General features: G+C 40.3%; 1 protein-coding gene across 1 annotated transcript in view; it reads right to left on the bottom strand.

Annotated features, from left to right (window-relative positions):
- ODF2L (outer dense fiber of sperm tails 2 like) overlaps window positions 1-22,099 on the bottom strand; it is a 33,776-nt gene extending 11,677 nt beyond the window's left edge. The window contains 6 exon segments of the mRNA XM_068406898.1: window positions 1,239-1,424; window positions 4,430-4,546; window positions 6,359-6,430; window positions 6,659-6,721; window positions 9,722-9,841; window positions 21,955-22,099. Of these exon segments, the coding sequence (XP_068262999.1) occupies window positions 1,239-1,424; window positions 4,430-4,546; window positions 6,359-6,430; window positions 6,659-6,721; window positions 9,722-9,829 (546 nt within the window). The 5' untranslated portion in view covers window positions 9,830-9,841; window positions 21,955-22,099.
- Between the last annotated feature and the right edge of the window lie 270 nt (window positions 22,100-22,369).

Below are 22,369 nucleotides of genomic sequence, written 5' to 3'. Positions count from 1 at the left end.
TAAGGCCTATATAATATAAGATGGCTTAGATCTCCCTAGTACAAAGCAATGTAAATTTTGTCTTGTCTCGAAAGAAAATAAAAAAAACTACACACATTTTAAAAACTTAAGGTCTAAGTACAGACTTATGTTCAAGGCAGAAACACAGTTAAACCCTGGCACTGTATATCAACTGTGGAATAGAACAATATTTCAAACTTTAAGATTAATATATTTTCTTACAACAAAAATATTTGTCTCAAATACATCTCTACTACATATAAATTAATACAAACATAAAATTCTGCGAAAACATTTTTAGAATAAAAAATAATAGCTAGGTAAGAAGTGCAAAGTTAAGTAAAGTCCCTCAAAGAAACATGGATAATTAACCAACACGTGCTATCTTGAAAGTACACCAGGTCTTCCACGGGGAAAGAAAACAAGTGTGACTACAAAACACCAAAATTTCCGGAGTTAGTTGCCATCCCTCTGTACTGCTAAGTGTATTCAAAGATCCACTCCTGTCTTCTCACAAAGATCAAAGAAAACGAAAAAACATTATTAACTACCTCCTAGTATACTAACTGGAAATATATATCTTTAATACTGACATATCCAAAATTATGGCAACACATCTAAGAGTATGAAAACATACTCTTATTAGGAAATTTAAATAAGGCAACAAAGATCTCAGCACAGTTCTGATACACCTGGCCTTTTTGAACAATGACAAACTGTAGAGATATGCGGGGTGAGAATCTAAAGAACAATTTGGATTAAGGAAGTTTTGTACATGGATTTTGAAAAGGTTCAGAGCAAGCAACTTAGAAAGCTAAATATCCACATGAGATGTCATACACTGATAAATGAAGAAAACAAAGACTTCAAACCCCAATCATGGATTCTCAGTTAGTATGCTGTACTTCTGAGATTAGCCAGTGTATATCCATAAAGGTCTAACAGGAAGATCAGGAGAGGTGTAACTGAAAGCTGATCGGCCTCCTCTTACTACAGTTTGAAGCATACAACCTCATGGCTTAAGACATTCACTACATTTTAACAAAAGAAAGGCAGTGAATGTAGTAACAGTTTGCATGTCACTTATAGCAACCTTTTCCTTAACCAAGGAGCAAAAAAATAAAAGAGACAAACACAGCACGACCAACCAACTTTCCCTCTTTTCCACAGGTGAAAGTCTCCCAATTGCTCAATTTAAAACAATACAGCATGACATTGCTCACAGCATAGTTACTCACACGTTCTCTTATTCTGGAGGTTAAATCTTCCACAGCCGCTTCAAAGCGTTCAGCTCTTTTTTTCTGGCACCTGATTGCTTTTTTCAGAGCAGTCTTCTTTTGCTCACTTGTTTCCCTTAAGGCTAACATCTGGTGCTTGTATTCACCATCTTGAAGTTTCCACTCCACTATTTTCTTTTCTAGTGTCTGCAGTATAATTAAATATCAACTCTTTTATTCTATATCTTAAATACCACTTTGTGACATAACATAATCAGGAATAGCAATTACATTTATAATCTGTTTCCAGAATGTCTTTGTATCTCAAATCTTGTTGTTGCTACGAAGAGCTAGCCAAGGTATGTACAGCAGTAGGCACGAGAAAATACATGTTGGGAAAGTCGTTATAAAGATAATCAAGAAAAGAGGTTGAAAAGGTGGAGAAGCGGGCAGGAGCAGGGAAAGACAGCAATCTAACCATCGCTGTGGGCTCTTGGAAATGAATGCAGAATTTCAATGTAGAAGGCATGGCATGGAAGATAAACCTGTTTATGAGGAGGAAAATAAAAGTGGTTTCATCACCCCTAGCGACTGATTTCTGTAAAGAGTATCACCTTAATGATGCTACTAGTGATATTCACTGATGTAGTAGTCATCATCTATAGTGGGCATACACATAACTAGGGCTGGAAATCAGTGTAACTGTATACGAAATCTGAATATGAAAGTTAAGATCTTGGATTTGGGTTTTTTTAAGTCAAGAACCTAGGAAAGGCCAGGGTCTTCTCTTGAATATATGTATTACAATATGGTCTATGATTAGATGACAATATACTATTCTCTTGCAAGATCTCTGACTTTTTCCCATGCATATAATGGCCCCATTCTATTATTGAAACAGAATTGTTTAGTGAAGAAACTATTTTTTATGGAAAGTTATATTTTGTGTTCAATGGATAGTGAAGCAGAAAATGCAAAAAGAAAAAATTAAGCACTGCCTTGCCCACAGCAGACAATTGTTTAAAGATAATTAAAACAGGCTACAATAAAGCTTAAACCACAGCAGTAAATCACACATCATAAGGACAACAAGTAACTATAATTTCCCGAGTGCTTGATTTTGCAGCACTCAGGAAATAATACATTTGCATTAAATGTATCTTTATTTAAATACATGTAAAAATATATTTGCATTAAATGTATTTTAATGCATTTAATTGTATTATCAAATGTGTACAATGCAAGCGAGATGAGAGCTGGGTTCTACAACTGTTGTCATATTATCTTTTCTATTGCTGTTAATAATTCTCACTAGCTAGATTTTTACACCACTCTGATGAAGGCAGTGTAATGATCCTATCCAACCCAGGAAACTCTAACTTCATGACTTTTGTATTTTTCATCTACATATCACTTGTTATTTAAATATGAATGGAAAAAGAGACCAGACGTTAAAACACTACATGATGACATACAATAAAAGCAATACCAGACTCTGCTTCAAGGAGAATCTCAGATGCGATTATTTTTAAGGTGCTACAGCTTATAAAAAACAAGACCAAGCTACCAGTAGACAATTACTTTCATAAAGACAAGTGCAAGTTCCTTTCACATCACTTCTTATTCTGCCAAACTACAGCAATGTAAGTAGGCTAGCAGTGTAAATAAATATGTCTCAAGTCACTGATAAATATCCTAATTGTAAGAGGATATCTGTCAGTATAGGTCCTGCTAATGGCCCCCAAACTTATCCATAATCAATACAAAATGTATGTGGTTTTCCAAGTGAAAGATGGTCTCAGGTACTGGGACCCACCAAAAAGGAATATACTACTTCAAAAAATGAAATTATAAAAAACCCTAAATATCCAGGAAGCAGTTTTCATTTATAGATACTTATGGGGCATTTACTAAACAAAGATGTGACTTGGTGGGGTGGTAGGAGAATACCTTCAATAAACATAGCAAAAAGAAAATTTGAGTCTATGTATGGACTTCTTTAACTGTTGGTATAAGTAAGCAACTGTTATCCCCTGTTATAACCGCAGGAGGTCACAATCACACTAAGAGTAAGTGCTTTGGGCATTATTCAGTGACTGAGGTAAATTTAAATTGAGAATTAATTTCATAAGGGTAATGTTAAGCTGTTGCAAGCTGTTGTCCAGAGATTAACAAAATCATCACCAGGATTTAAGCTAGCAACTGACTTCAGCACTTTTTGACGAGCAAACAAACAAAACTTTAAAAGAAAGATGGAATGAAAATACAGTTGTACATCAAGTTACTTTATCAAAGTATCACTTAATGAAAATGTTGTTGGAATTCTAATAATTGTACTAGGTAGAACAATAAAGCAATATTTATTCAGTGGAAAATATGAGGTACTTATATAGACATAGACATGCGTGACTTTTTTTGAAATTGAGTTGCTAAAGGCTCCTTACCAACTTCAAATGATGCAATTCGTAGGGAATGTATGCTACTAAAAAAAGTTTGGAAATTAGAAATACATTATTTTTCAGCCAATGTTTTCTCATTCATGCCTATTTTCTTGACAAGTTTCAAATACTAAAATCTGTGGCCACATACAGGTCCAGCCTCTGACACGACCTCTTCCTTGCCTTGTTCTAAAGCCAGTAACTGCTGCAAATGCCCAAATTTACCATTTGCTTTTTAGAAAAGAAAATTAAAATCGTTTCACCTACCTTAAAAAAAGTGAGGTTAGGTATTAGTCTTAGGTGTTTCTCTTTCAGTCAGTATTAAGAGGTTTATTGACTCCTTCACAGTCAATAAAAAGAAACAGGTGGTGATTCATTACCCTTGTCTTACAACAGAAACTCATCCTGGGGACTTGCCTATCTCTTTCTATTGACCGCCTTTGGAGACTGCCTCAGGATCGATATGTGTCTTCTAGATAGCACAGTTAGGTGAGTGCAAATGCTTCTATGTGTGTTTAACTTCTCTTCAGCAGAACTGCTAGTATGCACAATTTGAGAAAAGAAGAAAAAAACCCAACTTGCAATTAAGATAGTGTGGTTGGACAGACTGTGCAAAATATAAATGCTAATGATTTTTACTGTTTGGGATTTTTCCTTTACCAAGAGTTTGATTTCAAGTGATATTTTAACTCTCACATCTGAGTTAAACTGTGACCACAACAGGATTTGCTAATTTTTTCAAATAAACTGAAACACAAGTAAAAATATGTTGACCTGTTTTTTCACTTTTAATTCATCATTTTCCACTTCTTTTCTTTGAATCTGACATTGCAGGTGAGCCTGTACTGCCTTTACTGATCTTGACAGGTGGTCTTCTTTCCGTACATTGACCTAATAAAGAGAAATAAACACAAATCTATTGGTCTACGGAGATATGCTGTATGATTATATATTCTTTCTACTTTGCCTTACAGTTTCTAACTGACATTTGAATGTTCTCAAAAGCTGGAAAAGATAAAACATGCTCTACAAGTATATTCACAAGCAGTAACTTGCTACTAATGTTATTAATGTTAAACAGAAATCACAAACTTGAAAGAATGTATGTATAATTGATGCATCATATTTAATCTGACTCTTTAAGTAGTATGAACAAGGCCTGGAAGCACAAACTCACAAATTCATGAGGTTTTGCCTCCAGGCTGAGCAAAGGCATCTAGCTAGCAGGTTGACCAAAATTAAGCCACACTGATCAGCTCTGCCCTGACTAATTAGACTTGAACTGATCTTCATTAAATACCAAAGACCACCACTTGCTGTTAGAGGTATTGATACATTTAATTCAAAATCTAATTTTGGGAGGATACATAAAGCACAAGGGAAGAGGCAACTTATGTCACCAGAACTGAGGTCAGATGATCCTATGAAATTTCTTGTAACTTGATTCTTTTGGCTCATTCTAAATAAGAAATAAAGAAAACAGGTAGAAAGAAGTTATATTATCAGTATAGACTAAAAGAGCATTGTAATGCACCAGTGCAAGTGTTCATTATGGATACCAGCAAGAAAGGCAGACTTAGACTCAGGTATTAAAGAAAATGCCATTTATTGGAGATAACTAAGAAGGAACAAGGAGATAGCATAGATAATCATTTATTCCTTCAGCTGCTGGGCACCCCAAGTTGTTCAGCAATAGACAGATCTCTAGTCAGTGCACAGCATGCTGCACAGATCCCATCAATGCTGATGTTTGCTAGTATTGCAGTCTTCAGAATGTTTATAGGCTTTTCTGTTCAGCATTTCTACTCTCATGTAAAAGGATGTTTCTATGAAAACATGCTGCTTCACTTCAAGATAAAGACAAGGACATGCCAATTGCCAGGTGTGAAAGTGGGTACCCTCACAGACTCCTCTATTTCAATTAGCTGTCTAAGTTTATCCTGCAGCCAAATGATATGCTCTCTTGGTTAAGCAAAGAAAAATTCTTAAAGAACCATGGCTCTCAACAAACCCCAAGGAGTTACAAAAATCAAAGTACACCATTGTCCCCTTAAAGATTTAACTGAGCCTACTCTGTCCCTCACTAACACTGAACCACGCTGCATTGCATACACATAAAGTGCACTTTAGGTATACAAGTAGTGTAACACAAATTGCTAAACTACCAGTAAAATAATTTTGAAAGTTTTGTAGTGCTGCCGTATATAGGACAGACAATTCTTCTCTTCCTATGTTAGTTTCTGCACTGAGCCCCTTCCTTTGGTTCAGAAAATAAATGAGGTCTTGTCAGCCTTTGAGGATACTAGCTCTACTGTCAGTACTACCTTTCCCTATTCACTGAGCTCAAAGAGCCATGGAAACTAAGTGTGAAGGGTATCTGTTTAGTTTACTCTGTATTACTTCATTGTAAGTATTTTTTTCCAGAGCCACTGCAAATCCCTAAATGAGAAACCAAAAGCCATTAGTCTAGATGTATGCCCTTCCCTGAACTGTGGGACATTAGTGTTAAGGATAACCTATATCCTTAATAGTTTTGGATACAGTCTTGATGGTTTTAAGATATTTCTGTAGGAAATATCTTTCAGGATTTTCCTTTTTTTCATATATCGTTGAAATAATTGCTTTTCTCAAAATCTAAAATTTGTAAATAAGAATCTAGTACATTGAGATAAAACATTCATTCCAACAGAACTGGTCACTCACTTTTTCAAGCTGAAGCCTGGATGAAAGTTCTTTAACATGTTTCTCCCTTTCAAGTATTTTTCTCCTGAGATTCTTCATGGAAAAAAATTAACAAAGAAATTATTTTAATGTCTGTGCACAACCATGCAACAGCCACGCACACTGATGAACATTTCAGATGTAAAACCAAGATTCTGTTTTGTGATGATAAACCACAAATATTCCCACCTTGCCATTGTCATTTGAAATTGTATGATACCACGACATAGCCATTTTCAGACATACAGCATAGAACAGAGACAGAAATTTTAATTTACTTACAGCATTTTGGGTTTCATTTTCACTTAACTTTTGCATCAATGTGTTAATGTTTTTACTGTTTAACTGCAAGACAGAAGCAGGAAACATTAAAAAGTATTTCCAATTATAATTGATTTAGCATTTTTTCAACAGTTTTGAATGTGGTACATATAATTTGCTACATTTTCAAATTTGGTACATATAAATGTAAAAGCTCGCATACTCACAAGCTACCTAGAGTTGTTGGTTTAAACTCTAAAGATTCAATTTATTTTGTGCATAGAACTTCATAGCTGAGGAAAACAAACTAGGGTCACTGCATATGCCAATTTCTTTATTTTAGCAAAAAGGACTCTAAATACCATAAATACTTAAGTGTTATTTAAATATGTAGTCAAATAGTAAAAGCATTTGTACAACTTGTAATATTTTAAAGATTAATATTAAGTATTAAAGCCTTTCAGGAACTTCAGTTAGAGAGAAGAATTTGAAGACTGAACCAGAAAGCATACGCTGGGAGATCACAAAAATCAAACTACATTAACTGTTACTACAAATCCAAAAGAATTTATGTGCCTATAATATTGTCAACTAAGCTTCTCATTTTTAAATGTCTGATGTTGGAGGTGGGGTAACTTCCTATTAAAAAAAATAGACTTGTGGGACTTTCAGGTTGTAAATCCTAAACATCTTAATTTCACTAGTGAGAGGATAAACCCACTACCTCAAGGTGGAAACTTTGGCATCAAAAGTTTTACAACTCCTCGCAAAGCAGTCATCTTATCCTGGCCTGCATATAATTCATCAGAATATTCTGTAATCTTGATCCCATGTTTATCTGTAAAGTCAGTACATGGACCCCAAATCTGCATCCAAGTTTTCACCTCTGCATGCACTGCAAACTTACAAACATCGTATTCAGTGGTAGTCCTATCCTTTCCTGACTACACTGAGTCAGATTTGCTATCAGCAAATAAGTAATATATAAACAGGAATGGTGTTTTGTGACCCCACGGTAATTTATCAGAAAAACCAGAAGTGCTTAGAAGACTTCCCAGAACCGAGAAGTGACCAGAATCCTAAATTACTCATGCTGTCTTTCCATTCTCAGGAAATTGTCTTCCTCACAGTTAGATCTCTATAAACTTTCTCTCTAACAATCAACAAAAAGCCTCATGCTGTAAGACAGCTAGCATTGTCTATGAAGACCTGAAAATCAAGAATATTGTCTTTAAAACTAAAAAAAAAAAGTTCAGAATAAACACCCATCTCTGTTAACTTGCAAGAAAAAAAGGTTAGCTTTATGACTTCCAAAAGAAAGCTACAAAAGTCAGCAATGACAAATCACATTTAATTTTAAAAGAAATCTACATTCATCACTCCATCAGGTTTCTGTGCAAGTTCCATATGACGCTACTGTTAAACAGGAATTCATTGTGATCCACCTTCTGTTTTAACATACATAGCCCACCAAATTCCTTCCAACTTCGCAGGAACTTTCTCAGTGCACAAGACATAACAAAAAAAATCTTCCCAACATGTCTATTAAAGAAGGTGGTAAGACTAAATGTTAGTTTAAGATTCGTGTAAGAAATGTACACTTGCATTGGTTCTATGTTTATGCCTTACATATTTTCCTACTTGGTGTTCTGGACTGTCAGATTCTTTGCTTAGATCAGTAAAGTACTTTCCATCTTGGATAGCTTTTGTAGTTCTATGATAATCCTTTTTATACAGCTGAATCAGTGAACAGAGTTTTCCTGCTTCCCCAGGTGGCACATATGGTTTTCCCTGAAACAGCATTCATAACTATGTAATATTTAGTATCACTCACAGTTAGGACACTGATCTTGCTAATTCAAGGATATCAACATAAAACAAGTCAGCTCTTCAGGAGAATAATTTAGGAGAAATTTTAAAGATCAAAGAAATGTCTCATTTATGACTTCCAACAAGGGTAAAAGCCTGTGATATCACAGGATGTACCCTCAAACTGAGGACTCACAGAACACACCTAATCTGCAAGGAGAAGGTAAAGAGTTTACCTCCAGTGAAGGTGGAGGCCAAGTCCTTCTCAGACATCGATATGTTTCACAGCAGAGTTCTTCCAATCTGGAAGCAGCAGTTTGGAAAAGCTCCTCAACTTGCAGGGCTGCACAGGAACGTGATGCTGCCCGTGTCACAGCAAGTCCAGAGCCAAGTATCAGTGCCTACTACCTAAATGCATCCCATTCCGCCCTTTTCCTTGTCACGCACCAGGAACCTGCTGTCACCTTCACCCCTTCTCCAAACACCTCCCTCCTGCCTCTACTCTCGCACTCCAGAATGATTGATGTCCTCGCCAAGCACAAAGTTATCTGTTTACTCCGCTCAGTGCTCTACTGACTACTCATTATTTTTCAGAAGTGGATTGTCTTGCCTTCTCCACCCACCAGGACCCATTTCTCCTGCTTTCAGCCTGTGCCAGGTGCATGTCCACCAAAAGGATTTGTCAGACTACGAGTTTATATTCTTACATCCATATCTCTTTAGCATAATTGAGAAAATGAGTAACAGAATTTGGGAAGTTCCCAACTAAAAAAATAACTTCCTCACAGAATCAGAATGTAGACTGCTCTGCTTCCAACTGTTGCCCTAAGGCAAATATCTACACTCCAAACGTCTAATGTTTTTATTTTTTATATCTGTGTTTATGTGTCTAGTTTATTACAGGCTTACATTTCCTGGCAGACCTTAACTTGTGTTACACAGTGCAGGTCTCTATAGCTTTTTCTTGGTTATATAACCAAAACTAAGTTCTTGAATTTGATTACTTCCAGTGAAAACAGCATCTTGGAAGATTAAACATCATGTTTCATTTATCCTAGCCCATCTATGTAAGCAGAAAAGAACAAATAAGAATTTTTCCAGAGTTTCAGTATACCATTTTTATGTCCAGCACACTCACTACCCATTTTTTGAATTATCACCTATTTCCCATCTGTAGCTAGGAAGTATGTTTGGAAAGAATCTGTTTTGAATCTTGGTAACTACGTAAATAGGAAGAAAAAAAAATCAAGCTTAACAGGAACAGAACGGACTTGCCTCAGTAGCATGAGGAAGAAGCAGCTTTTCCTGAAGATCAGAGTCCAATAAAGGAGCAGTACAATTTGGTACAGGTAAAGATGAGGATGATTGTGATGATGACGACATTTTGTTTTAACGCTGTGTAACGAGACAGTATATGTTAAAATATATTGGTGCTCTATGAATCAGTAACTGAAACATTATTGGCATCTCAGGTCATTCCCACTTGAAAATACAGTGTACCACACCAAGTAAACCCCAGTCTCATCAGAGATTTACCACAGTTAATGCAACTGAAATCTTGTACACATATTCATACCTTGCAATCACTTAAGCAGCATTGAACTCACACATTTGGTGCAGGGAAATCAAATCCCTCAACAGCAGAAAACTGAATACAGACAAAAGCCGGGGTAAAGCTCGCAGGTGCAATGTCCCATTTCTGCGCTCCTAGGCCCAGAGGGTGAGGAGCAGGAGCGCAGGCCACCCAACAGCGGCCCTCACCCCGGGCCCTACCTTAGGCCCTGTCCTCTCTCCCCTCGCCAAGCACCCCAGCTCCCGCCTGCCTGCGGCTCCTGCCCGAGCGGTCCCGCGGGGCAGTGCCCCCTCAGCACCCCCTCCCGCGGCGCAGCGCACCCCTAGGCACCACGCTCCCGCGGAACAGTGCCCCCTCCCCGCCGTCCCCGCCTGCTCCCATCGCTCCCTCACCGCCGCCGCCGCTGCCCGACGGGAGCCGTTGCCGGAGCAACCAGCCGTTGCCGCGGCCTGCTCCCGTGGTGGCGGGCGGGAGGCGGCAGCGCCCTCCCCCCAGCCAGCCTTGTCCCAGGGGCCCGGACCCGCCCTGGTCCGCGGCGCAGCGGGTGCAGACGCGCCCCCGTCGGGGCCGGTGTGGCCCGCGGAGGCCCGCGGAGACGGGGGCATGGGAGGCAGCTGTGCGCGCCGCTCCGAGCTCTGCAGAGCAGCGTGGCGGGCCTGGGGAAGCAGCATCGGCCCCTTCCCCGAAAGAAAGAGGTTCAGAATCACAGAATCAACTAGGTTGGAAGAGACCTCTGGGATCATCGAGTCCAACCATTGCCCTGACACCACTGTGTCAACCAGACCATGGCACTAAGTGCCACATCCAGTCTTTTCTTAAACACCTCCAGGGATGGTGACTCCACCACCTCCCTGGGTAGCCCATTCCAATGCTTAATAAACCTTTCTGTGAAGAAATTTTTCCTATTGTCTAACCTGAATTTCCCCTCATGCAGCTTGAGGCTATGCCCTCTAGTCCTGTTGCTAGTTGTCCGGGAGACGAGGCCGACCTGCACCTCACTACAATCTCCTTTCAGGCAGTGGTAGAGAGCGATAAGGGCTCCCCTCAGCCTCCTTTTCTCCAGGCTAAACGTGGGTTCTTGTGGTTACGATTCAAAGGCGCTTCAAGAAGTGGCTGTATCCCTTACCACCCGGTAACTTGTGCAGGCAGGGTGGTGTTCATGCGCACCCAGGAAGTTATTTTCAGAGCAACATGGACAAGAAGCGTGGAGAGCTCTGGGGAGCTTTGGATTCGCTATTTATAGTTTTCTTTCTGGGTGTTTCCATTAATACATTTTTTCTGATGTTAAACAATAAGCATTTGTGTGACATGACTGTATGTGACGCTTTTTTTTGCCAACACATTGTTAAACATTGTAGAAAAGCCACATATTCTTAAATAAACACATTCTGATGAAAACTAAACCAATTACTCTTGCATCACACCACATGAGAAAGCACTAATGACACTTGAGGTGGCACTTATAAGACTATGCAAGGCATCGCAATAGACATGGAGAGATCACTTTCAGATAATGAAGTGGCAAAACAGAATGATCATGTGATATGAATATACTCATATGTACAGATACGTATAGATCATATGTATAGATACATGTGATCATCCATAATGATAATCTGCACATTAATTTTGTTTAGAAAGATGCATACTGATAGAAATGTTACTTTTTAGTATGCTAAGTAAATACCAGTGTTAGCAACTTACATTTTAAAAAAAATCTTGGCATTGGGAGAAATAATCAAAATCAATATACAAAACATATCCTTTGGCATCACTTGTAAACATGTCAATGTGTATTTTCTTCTCTTGCTGGCAGTGGAATTTCAGAAGACAGAGCAGTTATTCCCCTTATATACTCTTTGGAGAATATTATCTGCCCACATGTGCACCATAAAAATAAAAATCAAAGGTTAATTTTCAGCATTTTAATACTAGTAGAGATGAAATCACTCCATAACCCATTCTGGAGTGAGTGCCTGTTTGTACCTGAACTACAAGGGAGATTTTGTCTTTGCATGTGCAAAATGCCTAATGTTTTTTTCTCTATAGGACCCACAGCCTTGAACTGTGCATTAACCAGCCCCGTCAGACCTTCTCTTCAGCACCGCGGTTTATGAGCTGTGGCTTTAGTGTCTCACAGTCAGCTCAGACAGAACTCATCATTTTAGCTTCCCAGAACTTGCTATATGATTGACTTATTTTTAAAAGAAAGCAATAAGTTGTTGCAATTATCTAAAAATGTGGTGAATGCTTATATAATAAAGGAACCACTATCCATCAGTCAGGGCTAATTAGCATGATAATTAGCACTGTACTCTGTATCTCATAAACAAAGAATGAATTACAAGTTTCAGTCCTCAAAACGGCATTTTAATGACTGTGGTACAATCCACAGAGTGGAAAATAATTAAAGGAAATATGACACACAGTTCCACAATGACATAACCACAAGCCTTAATAAAAGAGGTGTGCTGGAGAGAGGCTTCTTTAGATACCATGGGAACTCGCTGAGTGTTTGTCACCGCTCATGACTCTATCTGCTCTAAAGGTATAACTGAACCTTTCATTTCTGTGTCAGAAATTCAAGACTCCAACACCTTTCCGTGTTCACTGTTTAATTTTGGCAATAGCCTGCTATCACAAAAGTCTCCCAAATGCAGCCGATTTGCTATGACCCTGTTTATACACTGTCCCTTCCCCATCCTTTTATGCACCACATGGTGTAATACAGGAATTTCTTTCTCCCAGCAATCCTTAGACACTCACTGCCTTACAAGGAAACGTATATCCGGCAGAGATGGAGAGATGACAACATTTCTTCCCACATACTCTTGTAAAATAGGTGGGGTGGGTTTTGCTATTTCCCTGGCCTGTTTCTCAGCATCTCCCACTCCACGTCGCAGTGTGCCAGCTTCTCAAGTAGGCAGACGGGAAAGTCCTTCACTTGACAGTGCACAGGGGCAGCGGGCACTGGGGCGAGCTGCCCTGTGGAGTTATGATGCTGTAGTGCTATTGACTTCCCCACAGCCAGCCACCCACTCCAGGAGCCTCATTGCTTTGCACAGACAACTTAGCAGGAGCTGTAGGTCATCTTCACTGCTCAAAGAACAGCAGTGGATGCTTCTGCACCCACTTAAGGGATGGAAGAAATATAAGAAAACTCCAAGGTACAGGGAAGCAGCAGGGAGGGCTTTCTCCTGAACAGCATTTTACATGGCAGCAGGTCTGGGTGTCCTTCATCTGGAGATTCTAGATTCAGTGTTGGTCTTCTTAGGTTTTGGCCAAGGACATTTGGGAACATCTCACCCCAGATGCAGGTTATAGCAGCAACAGTGATGCAGAATTTCCCTTATGCAGTAAGGGCATTACTAACAGAGATAGAAACATGATCATCCCACTCTACTTAGCACTTGTCAAGCTGCACCTAGAGTACTGTGTCCAGTTCTGGTCTTCACAATTCAAAAAAGATGTGGACAGACTGGAGAGGGTCCAAAAGGAGGGTCATGAAGATGATCAAAGGGCTGGAGAACCTGTCCTATGAGGAAAGACTGAAAGCATTACGTCTGTTGTCCCTGGAGAAGAGAAGGCTTAGAGGGGACCTCATCACAGTATTCCAGTACTTAAAGGGTGGCTACAATGAGGACTGAGGCTCTCTTTTCACAAGGAGCCACATGGAGGAGACAAGGGGCAACAGGTACAAGTTGCACTAGGAGAGGTTTCATCTTGATACAAGAAAGAAATTTTTTACAGTGAGAACAATCAATCATTGGAACAACCTCCCCAGGGACATGGTAGAGTCCCCATCACTGGCAGTTTTCAAGATGGAACTGGACGGGGTGCTAGGTAATCTCATCTAGGCTCCCTTTTCCACAAAATGTTGGATCAGATGATCTTTCAAGGTCCCTTCCAGCCTGGGCTGTTCTATGATTCTATGGTTTTCCTGCATAGACCAGGAAATACAGGAAAACAATCTATGCAAATGTTGAATAATCATCTGAAGTTTTCTTCTCTGTCTTTATATCTGCAACATCAAATTTTGCCCTTTGTTCTACCTTACCTTTTATGTTTTAACGGCACCAACTTTTTAATATTTTAATGGAATTTCTCTACCTTTCCTTTCCTATTTCTATACTTTCCATAAGTTCTGCTTTTTCTTTATCTAGGTTTCCCATTTTTGTGGGTTTCTGTACTCCTAATGAACCATCTCTTAATGAACCTTACTATTGGATGTGTTTTCAGATCTAAAATTCCATTTCCCCACACAATAATAAACATTGTAATTTCAGTTAATATCAAGGCCAGAATAGCTGTCACATTTTAGAGGAGAGAGAATCCTTTGGAGAAGAGAGTCAGAAATCAAAGCATTATTGGCTGATATCAGTTCTCTCTAATAGTTTTTAGGTCACTGAATGTCCATTTATTCAGAAATATTTCCTTTTGTTTGTCTTCTTATTCCCTAAAGTATTTCTGCTTCATACAAATCGTTTTGTAGGAACTACACCATACAATCAGAATAAATGGGTTGCAGCACTCATTGGTCCTGAAACTATTTTCTAGAGTTACATAAAAATATGCCAGACCTTACATAGCCAGTCTCCATGATCCAAGACAACTCACCCATTCCTCTGAAGACTCCCAGTCCTACCTGCCTAGCGAGCAGAGCCACAGCAGTCTGCTGTGTGGCGGCACTGACACCTGGTGGGCTACAGCAATACTTCCAGTTTTCCCAAATGTTCCAAAATTCGGTTTACATCAAAGCATCTCTCTCTGGGATACTCTGATCTTAGTATAAACGCATATTTAAAAGTACAATCAAACATGAAGAGTCGAAGGTCAAATTTATTACTTAAGGCTGGCTTTTACTATTGGGAGCATGAAGAAGATTTATTTGAATTAGAAGCTTCATTTTACTCAGCTCTGTCTATAGTAAAAGCTCTGAAGAACTCAGTGCGAGTTACGCAGGATTCAGCGCTCCCCCAAACATCTCTGCAAAAGACAGACAAAATTTGCTCTTTCATGATTCCTGACAAGCAAGTGCAAAATGACAGGGTAAGGCTGTTTGGCTGATTTCAGTGATTATCACAGAATCACAGAATGTTAGGGATTGGAAGGGACTTCGAAAGATCATCTAGTCCAATCCTCCTGCCGGAGTAGGATTACCTAGATCATATCACACAGGAACGCCTCCAGGCGGGTTTTGAATGTCTCCAGAGAAGGAGACTCCACAACCTCTCTGGGCAGCCTGTTCCAGTGTTCGGTTACCCTCACTGTAAAGAAGTTTTTCCTCATATTTAAGTGGAAACTCCTGTGTTACAGCTTGCACCCATTGCCTCTTGTCCTGTGAATGGATGTCACTGAGAAGAGCCTGGCTCCATCCTTGTGACACTTGCTCTTTACATATTTATAAACATTAATGAGGTTTAATTATGTTTACACTAACAGTATGTACGCTCAAAAGCTATGTAGACTGGGGTCCGAGTCTCTGACACAACTGCCATGTCCCAGTTCAGACTAGCTAGAAAAGATACGATAGTTAAGGTCAAAACCGTATCAGGTTTGTCCCTCAATATGGTCTTCCCAATGCTCTTAAAGTAATTTCAGCTTCCAGCTTCCTAGACAGACCTCACAGTGTTCCATAGAGTAGGTAGGTTTAATTATTCCTATGCCACATGTGGAGAAACTGTAGTACCACATGATAAAGTGACTTTCCCACAGTTATCATCAGGGAAGTGGTAGAGCTGCAAATACACCTCCAGTCATTAAACTATCGTTGCACAGTAAAAGGAAGAAACCCCAAAACTTTAATTTTTGTTTCCACAGGGGCCAGTTATGGCCTATAGAATTTTCCATTCAATCTTCCTCCAAGTATAAGATAGACAGCTGCTTCTAAGATAGACAGCTGGGGTGTGGGACCAAATTATTATCCTGTCTGGGTATCAAACTAACCCACTATGGCTCCAGGAAGTATGATACTGAAAGGACAAAGATCACAAAAACAACACATCATTTACCTAGTCCAGTTCCCTGAAATTTCAGGACTTTTGCCTGCTGAATGTTTTGCCAATTGCTGCATGCAGTCCTAGTACAACTCCAGTTTAAGTGTTTAGGGGAAGCACAGCAACAGCTGCCGTAAGGATCAGTGGAAGAGTGCACTAATATGAAAAGGAGCATTAATTCTCACTCAGATAGCTGTAGTTTCTGAGCGGAAGTGTGCTGTTGAGAACAGCTGCCTTCTGGTTCTGTCAAATCCAGTCCCCAGATTTTTCATGAAAGCCTAATTGTACACAGGCCAGGCAGCTGGCACTACTGATTTTATAATATTTGCCTGGTTATTATCAAGTTAAGCTCACAGTTGTTAATGTTGGCACAGAAGCTATGGACTCACACGCAAACAAATGCCCTTACCTATTTTAGTAAAACAATCTTTGACTATTAAATACAGGTAAAAATTAATAATGTTTATTTAAAATGACACATTCTGCGCCTTTTAATTTTATATGTCTTTTCACTACATTAATTAATGTTAAATCAAATTTACCTTCAGATTTTTCATGCACATCTATTTTGAAAATCTGGTTCCAGGATTGCTGCTATTCTTCAAAGTATTAGTTGGAGTTCTGCAGAGTTGTGACTGGTAATACACTGCCAGAACTCTTCATTTCCTGTTGTTTAACTGTATTAAAATACATAAATATTCATAAACCAGCTGTTTTATGCAAATATATGTGGCAGTTACACAATCTCGAGTGGGAATAGTGTATATACAAGCAGTGACACAAGATGTGACCCATGTAACTCAATATATTATAGAATGAAATATGTGTGAATTCCAACATGGGTACTCAGCCATTCAGAGGGACCTAGACAGGCTGGAGAGTTGGGCGGGGAGAAATTTAATGAAATATAACAAGGGCAAGTGTAGAGTCCTGCATCTGGGCAAGAACAACCCCAGGTATGAGTACAAGTTGGGGACAGACCTGTTGGAGAGCAGCGTAGGGGAAAGGGACCTGGGGGTCCTAGTGGACAGCAGGGTGACCATGAGCCAGCAGTGTGCCCTTGTGGCCAAGAAGGCCAATGGCATCCTGGGGTGGATTAGAAGGGGTGTGGTTAGCAGGTCAAGAGAGGTTCTCCTCCCCCTCTACTCTGCCCTGGTGAGGCCGCATCTGGAATATTGTGTCCAGTTCTGGGCCCCTCAGTTCAAGAAGGACAGGGAACTGCTAGAGAGAGTCCAGCGCAGAGCCACGAAGATGATTAAGGGGGTGGAACATCTCCCTTATGAGGAGAGGCTGAGGGAGCTGGGTCTCTTTAGCTTAGAGAAGAGGAGACTGAGGGGTGACCTCATTAATGTTTATAAATATGTAAAGGGCAAGTGTCATGAGGATGGAGCCAGGCTCTTCTCAGTGACATCCATTGACAGGACAAGGGGCAATGGGTGCAAGCTGGAACACAGGAGGTTCCGCATAAATATGAGGAAAAACTTCTTTACGGTGAGGGTGACCAAACACTGGAACAGGCTGCCCAGAGAGGTTGTGGAGTCTCCTTCTCTGGAGACATTCAAAACCTGCCTGGACGCGTTCCTGTGTGATATGGTCTAGGTAATCCTGCCCCGGCAGGGGGATTGGACTAGATGATCTTTCGAGGTCCCTTCCAATCCCTAACATTCTGTGATTCTGTGATTCTGTGATACTACATTATTGGTATTACACATGCTACCAAAATGTGTTTGTTTATTATACGATGTTTTCACAGTGATATAAACTGATTTATGGAGGCATTTTTGTGTTATCTTTGTTAAATCTTTGACTCAAAGACTTTGGTTTAAACTCTACTTTTCCATAAAGTCAGAAATCAGTACTGGGAGTCAACTTAGAAGCATTTAATTTCTAAGCTATTATTTTTTATATAAAAATATTTTTATTTTCTTAATTATACTATAAACCTTTATATTAATATTTTTTGTTTGTTTGTTTCTTAGTTTTTATTTTTTTTTTTGTAAATGTAAGTCTTTAAGGATATGGCTCAAGAATCATCAGCATCAAGGAAAGAATACCAGAAACACTCCCAATGGATACACTAGATATTGGTAAGTGGTATTCAAAGGATTGAATAATAATAGAGGCATCCTGGCCTCTATTAGGAATAGTGTAGCCAGCCGGTCTAGGGAAGTGATCGTCCCTCTCTACTCGGCACTGGTGAGGCCGCACCTGGAATACTGTGTCCGATTCTGGGCCCCGCACTTCAAGAAAGATGTTGAGGTGCTGGAGCAAGTCCAAAGGAGGGCAACCAAGCTGGTGAAGGGTCTGGAGGGTCTGACCTATGAGGAACGGCTGAGGGAGCTGGGGTTGTTTAGCCTGGAGAAGAGGAGGCTCAGAGGTGACCTTATTGCAGTCTACAACTACCTGAAGGGAGGTTGTAGTGAAGTGGGAGTCGGCCTCTTCTCCCGGGCAACTAGCGATAGGACAAGAGGACACAGCCTCAAGCTTCGCCAGGGGAGGTTCAGGTTGGACATTAGGAAGAATTTCTTTTCAGAAAGGGTTATTAGACATTGGAATGGGCTGCCCAGGGAGGTGGTGGAGTCACCATCTCTGGATGTGTTTAAGAGAAGACTGTACATGGCACTCAGTGCCATGGTCTAGTTGACATGGTGGTGTCAGGGCAATGGTTGGACTCAGTGATCCCAGAGGTCTCTTCCAACCTGATTGATTCTGTGATTCTGTGATTGCTTTAAAATTCAGATATTTTAGGACAATCATACATTCCTTAAAAGTAAAGCACACCTTAATAGCAAGGTCATTAAAAAAAAAATGTACATTATCTATCAAGCCATTCTGAACCATACTAAACTGTGCTAAATGTACAATGTTTCTGCAAAGTGACCTTAAAAAATGCTCAAGTTTTCACATGCTTTCAATGCTTTTAATTTTCATCAAGCTTTTCAAGAAAAGTCTAATGACAAGAAATGAAACCTTAAGATTAATTTCTTCACAGATAAGCCTGACACAGAAGCAAAGTTAATACAGAGTTAGTAACAGGGACTGCGCTGAAGCATCTAGTTACTCAACCTACAGATCTCAAGCTTCTTGCTGTATTTTACAGTGTATTCAAATGTAATACTTTGCTACAAAACTTTACAGCTACATGAACCAGATTTAGGTAGGCAAATGTAATGATCTAGAGAAAGATAAAGGGCTAGAACTACAGCAAGTCTAACCATTGGTCCTATTTTTCTTCCACTTCAGGGAACCTTAATCAGAAATCCTCAAAGCCCTCACTCAAATTATTACCAGGTAACAGTATTGAAGTTCTCTGTATAAATTCTACTTCTGATCACAGGCAGGGATGTTCCAGTGTCTGTTTATATCCAACAGTACAATTCTGTAAAAGGTTATTTCTTCTTTTTGGACATGTTATAAGCAAGGCTGAAGATCAGGCAGTAGGCAAAGCACAGTGTTCACCATATGTGCTGGTGCATTGGTCACTCATCTTCTTCTTAATCATCGGAGGTGAGAGGATATGGCATGCTTCAATTTCTTTTTCAGCCGAACACAATTCTGTAGATTCTCTTGTGGCTTATACTTCAGTACTTTTACAAGTGACCATCCCTGCTGTCTACCCTACACTTCTGAAGGAAGATACTGTTCCTCCAGCACAGGTGGCAGAAGTAAACATGCTGACTCCTCCACTGTTTGCAGCTGATTTTATCAGAATGAGCTAGGGTATCTCTACACACCGTACATTCTTTGAATATACCTTCAGAGCGCTCTCAGTCAGTATCTAGTTTGTAACTAAGCCCACATGCTAGGTATGCCTCTCTTACCTGAGGCAGATGTATTAGTTTATACCAAACCCAAATCCCTGACAATGCTTTTGGCTCTGAAGAGCAGCTGTAGAGAAGGACCACATTTCCCACTGGAACCAGGTATTGAAGCTTCCAACAAAGACAGCGCAGACAGCCTGTATGTGGTAATTTCTCACAACAGGAATCTCCAAGATTCAGCTGTTAACACCTGAATGCCTCTTCCTTCTAGGACGCCAAAAAATTTCCAGAGTTTGTCCTGAACACTACGTTATAGGCCTACAGGATGTGGAGAAAGAGAATTTCAAGAAAGGGAGTAACTCAGTAGTGTTTTAAGAGTAGCAGAATACTGTGGAACTCAGGGAGCACGGAGTTCCAGGTTGTGATCCAATAACTGAATTTATTTTTACATTGTAGGATAAAATGGGGAAAAATTATGCAAACTAGGGTTTTATATGAGATACATAAACATGCACTAGAACAGATCTTCCTCTTAGATAAGTGTAGTAACCATTAGCCTGAAGAGTTACTTTCTCTTTCTCACTCACATTCTGACTGCTTAAACATTCATGAAAAGAGGAAGGATGTTAAAAGTGAGAACTGAAAAAACACATCCAATGCCCAACATATGCCAAACAGTCCATCAGCTAAAGGTGGAAGTACCATCTACTTAAGGTATTTTCCTAAGAAGGGGCACTGTTGTGTTTAGGGGTTCTTAGGAAAGGAGCAATTAAAAGTAGGTATGCCAAATCCTACAGAGCACTTTAACCCATGGGGGTTTAAAGGATGGCAGCCGTCTTCCTCTTCCATCTAGGTTATGCTAGAAAGGAGATGTATCTAACCATTTTCTGAAGGAAAAACTGGAGTGTCAAGGCTGTCAGTCAATATACCACAGAAAGCAACACTTTCCTCTCTGGCAGGTGAGGCTCACATGTCATAGGCAACAACAGAGTGCAAGCTTCAGGGAAGAACTAGCAGTATTTTGTTTTGGGGAGAACTAGACTGTGTTGGTTGCTGTCAATTCCAGCCTGGACATACCACTCTCCCAAGGCATTATTGGGGTACATCTCACTTGAGGTGATGGTTCTGCCTCGAGGTCAGGTACTGCTGCTCTCAGTTGTTTGGCATCTCTGTCTTTTTGTAGAATTCCATCAACAGGAACTGATGACGCTTAGCACCAAAGAAAGCTATGAAATAAAATAATTGCATCTCTGTGTCCAAATTTAAAATCTTTGATGTTGCTTTCTTTTCATGTATCCTACGCTGGTATCACAAGACATCATAATCAGCTCTTATATGACCATGCAGTGCTGAGCATTACAAGAGACACTCATGGGACTTTTGTATGTTGGTAAAACTCACTTTAAGAAATGGAAACAAACTTACCATATAGTTTTTATATATAAACACTTACACCCCTGTATAAGTGAGACAAAGAAAAATTGAAAAAGGGAAAACGTATTCAAGCAAAGCAAACACACACTAGCTTTCAGGCCCTCTCCTTATCAGTACTAAAGGTACAACAGGAACTTTATACTGCCTGGGTTTTGTTTTGGTTTTAATTCCTGGAATCTGACCGGCACGTAAGCAAGATTGCATTGATTATTACAGTTATTTCCTTTCTCTGGAGTTCACTTCTTGTCTTAAGGCCCTAGGATTTCCTCTGACTTTATCAAATTTAGCCAAACATTTCTTACTATTTGGATTATGAGGTAAACAACTGAACAACCAGGATCATTTTCAAGCTGGGAATATTAGTTTGTTGCCAATGATGCCACATTGTAAATCTGTTTTCTAATTGCTAGCCCGTGTCAAAGGTCCTTTCTTATCTTCTTGGGCATTTGAAAATCACAATGAGTGATGTTAAAATAATGGTAATTATTAGAGACTATTTTCTTCTTCTAATTTGCTTGATTGCTGGCATTAAGTTATGCTACTGTACTCAAGGTATTTTCAAATACTGCCTTTGTGATGTTTTGGTGCTATTTTAGAGTTGCATCTCCGTATACATGTATCTAAACAAGCTCTTTTAATAAATAGCCTTTTTCTGAATGACTCCTTAAGGATTCTTTCCCAGTTTACACTTTCACCGTCTATCCGAAAACTATTTTCCACGAAGAAAAACAAGATTTGACTTACAAAACACTGGACTCAAGACATGGGGGCGGGGGAAGCTTGCCCTCTCAGAGCCGGGTCCGAGGGCGCCAGCCCCGGCGGGACAGGCCAGGCCGGGCCGGAGCCCCTCGGGTTTCCACGCGTAGGGTGGAAACGTGCCCCGGGCGGGCCATCACCGCCCGCACAAGGGGACTCTGCCTCTTCCGCCCGCCCTGATAACTGGGGTTCACGGTAAAGGCCGCGACCGGCTCCGGGGAGCCTCCCTTCGCTCATGGCTGGCGGGCGGGCGGAGACTCGCCGCGGAGCCCGTCACAGGCCCTGCAGCGCGCGGACAGCAGCCGGGGCGCCCTGAGGCGGGGACGCGTGCCGGGGCCCCCAAGGGCGGAGCGCACCGTCCCCTCACGGCGGCGCGGGGCGGGGCGGGCCGGGCCGGGCCGGG

Source organism: Nyctibius grandis, chromosome 8, assembly GCF_013368605.1.
Source record: "Nyctibius grandis isolate bNycGra1 chromosome 8, bNycGra1.pri, whole genome shotgun sequence".
In the NCBI taxonomy this organism is placed as follows: Eukaryota; Metazoa; Chordata; class Aves; order Nyctibiiformes; family Nyctibiidae; genus Nyctibius; species Nyctibius grandis.
Note: the sequence above shows the minus strand (reverse complement) of the source record. Positions and strands in the feature narration are given on the sequence as shown.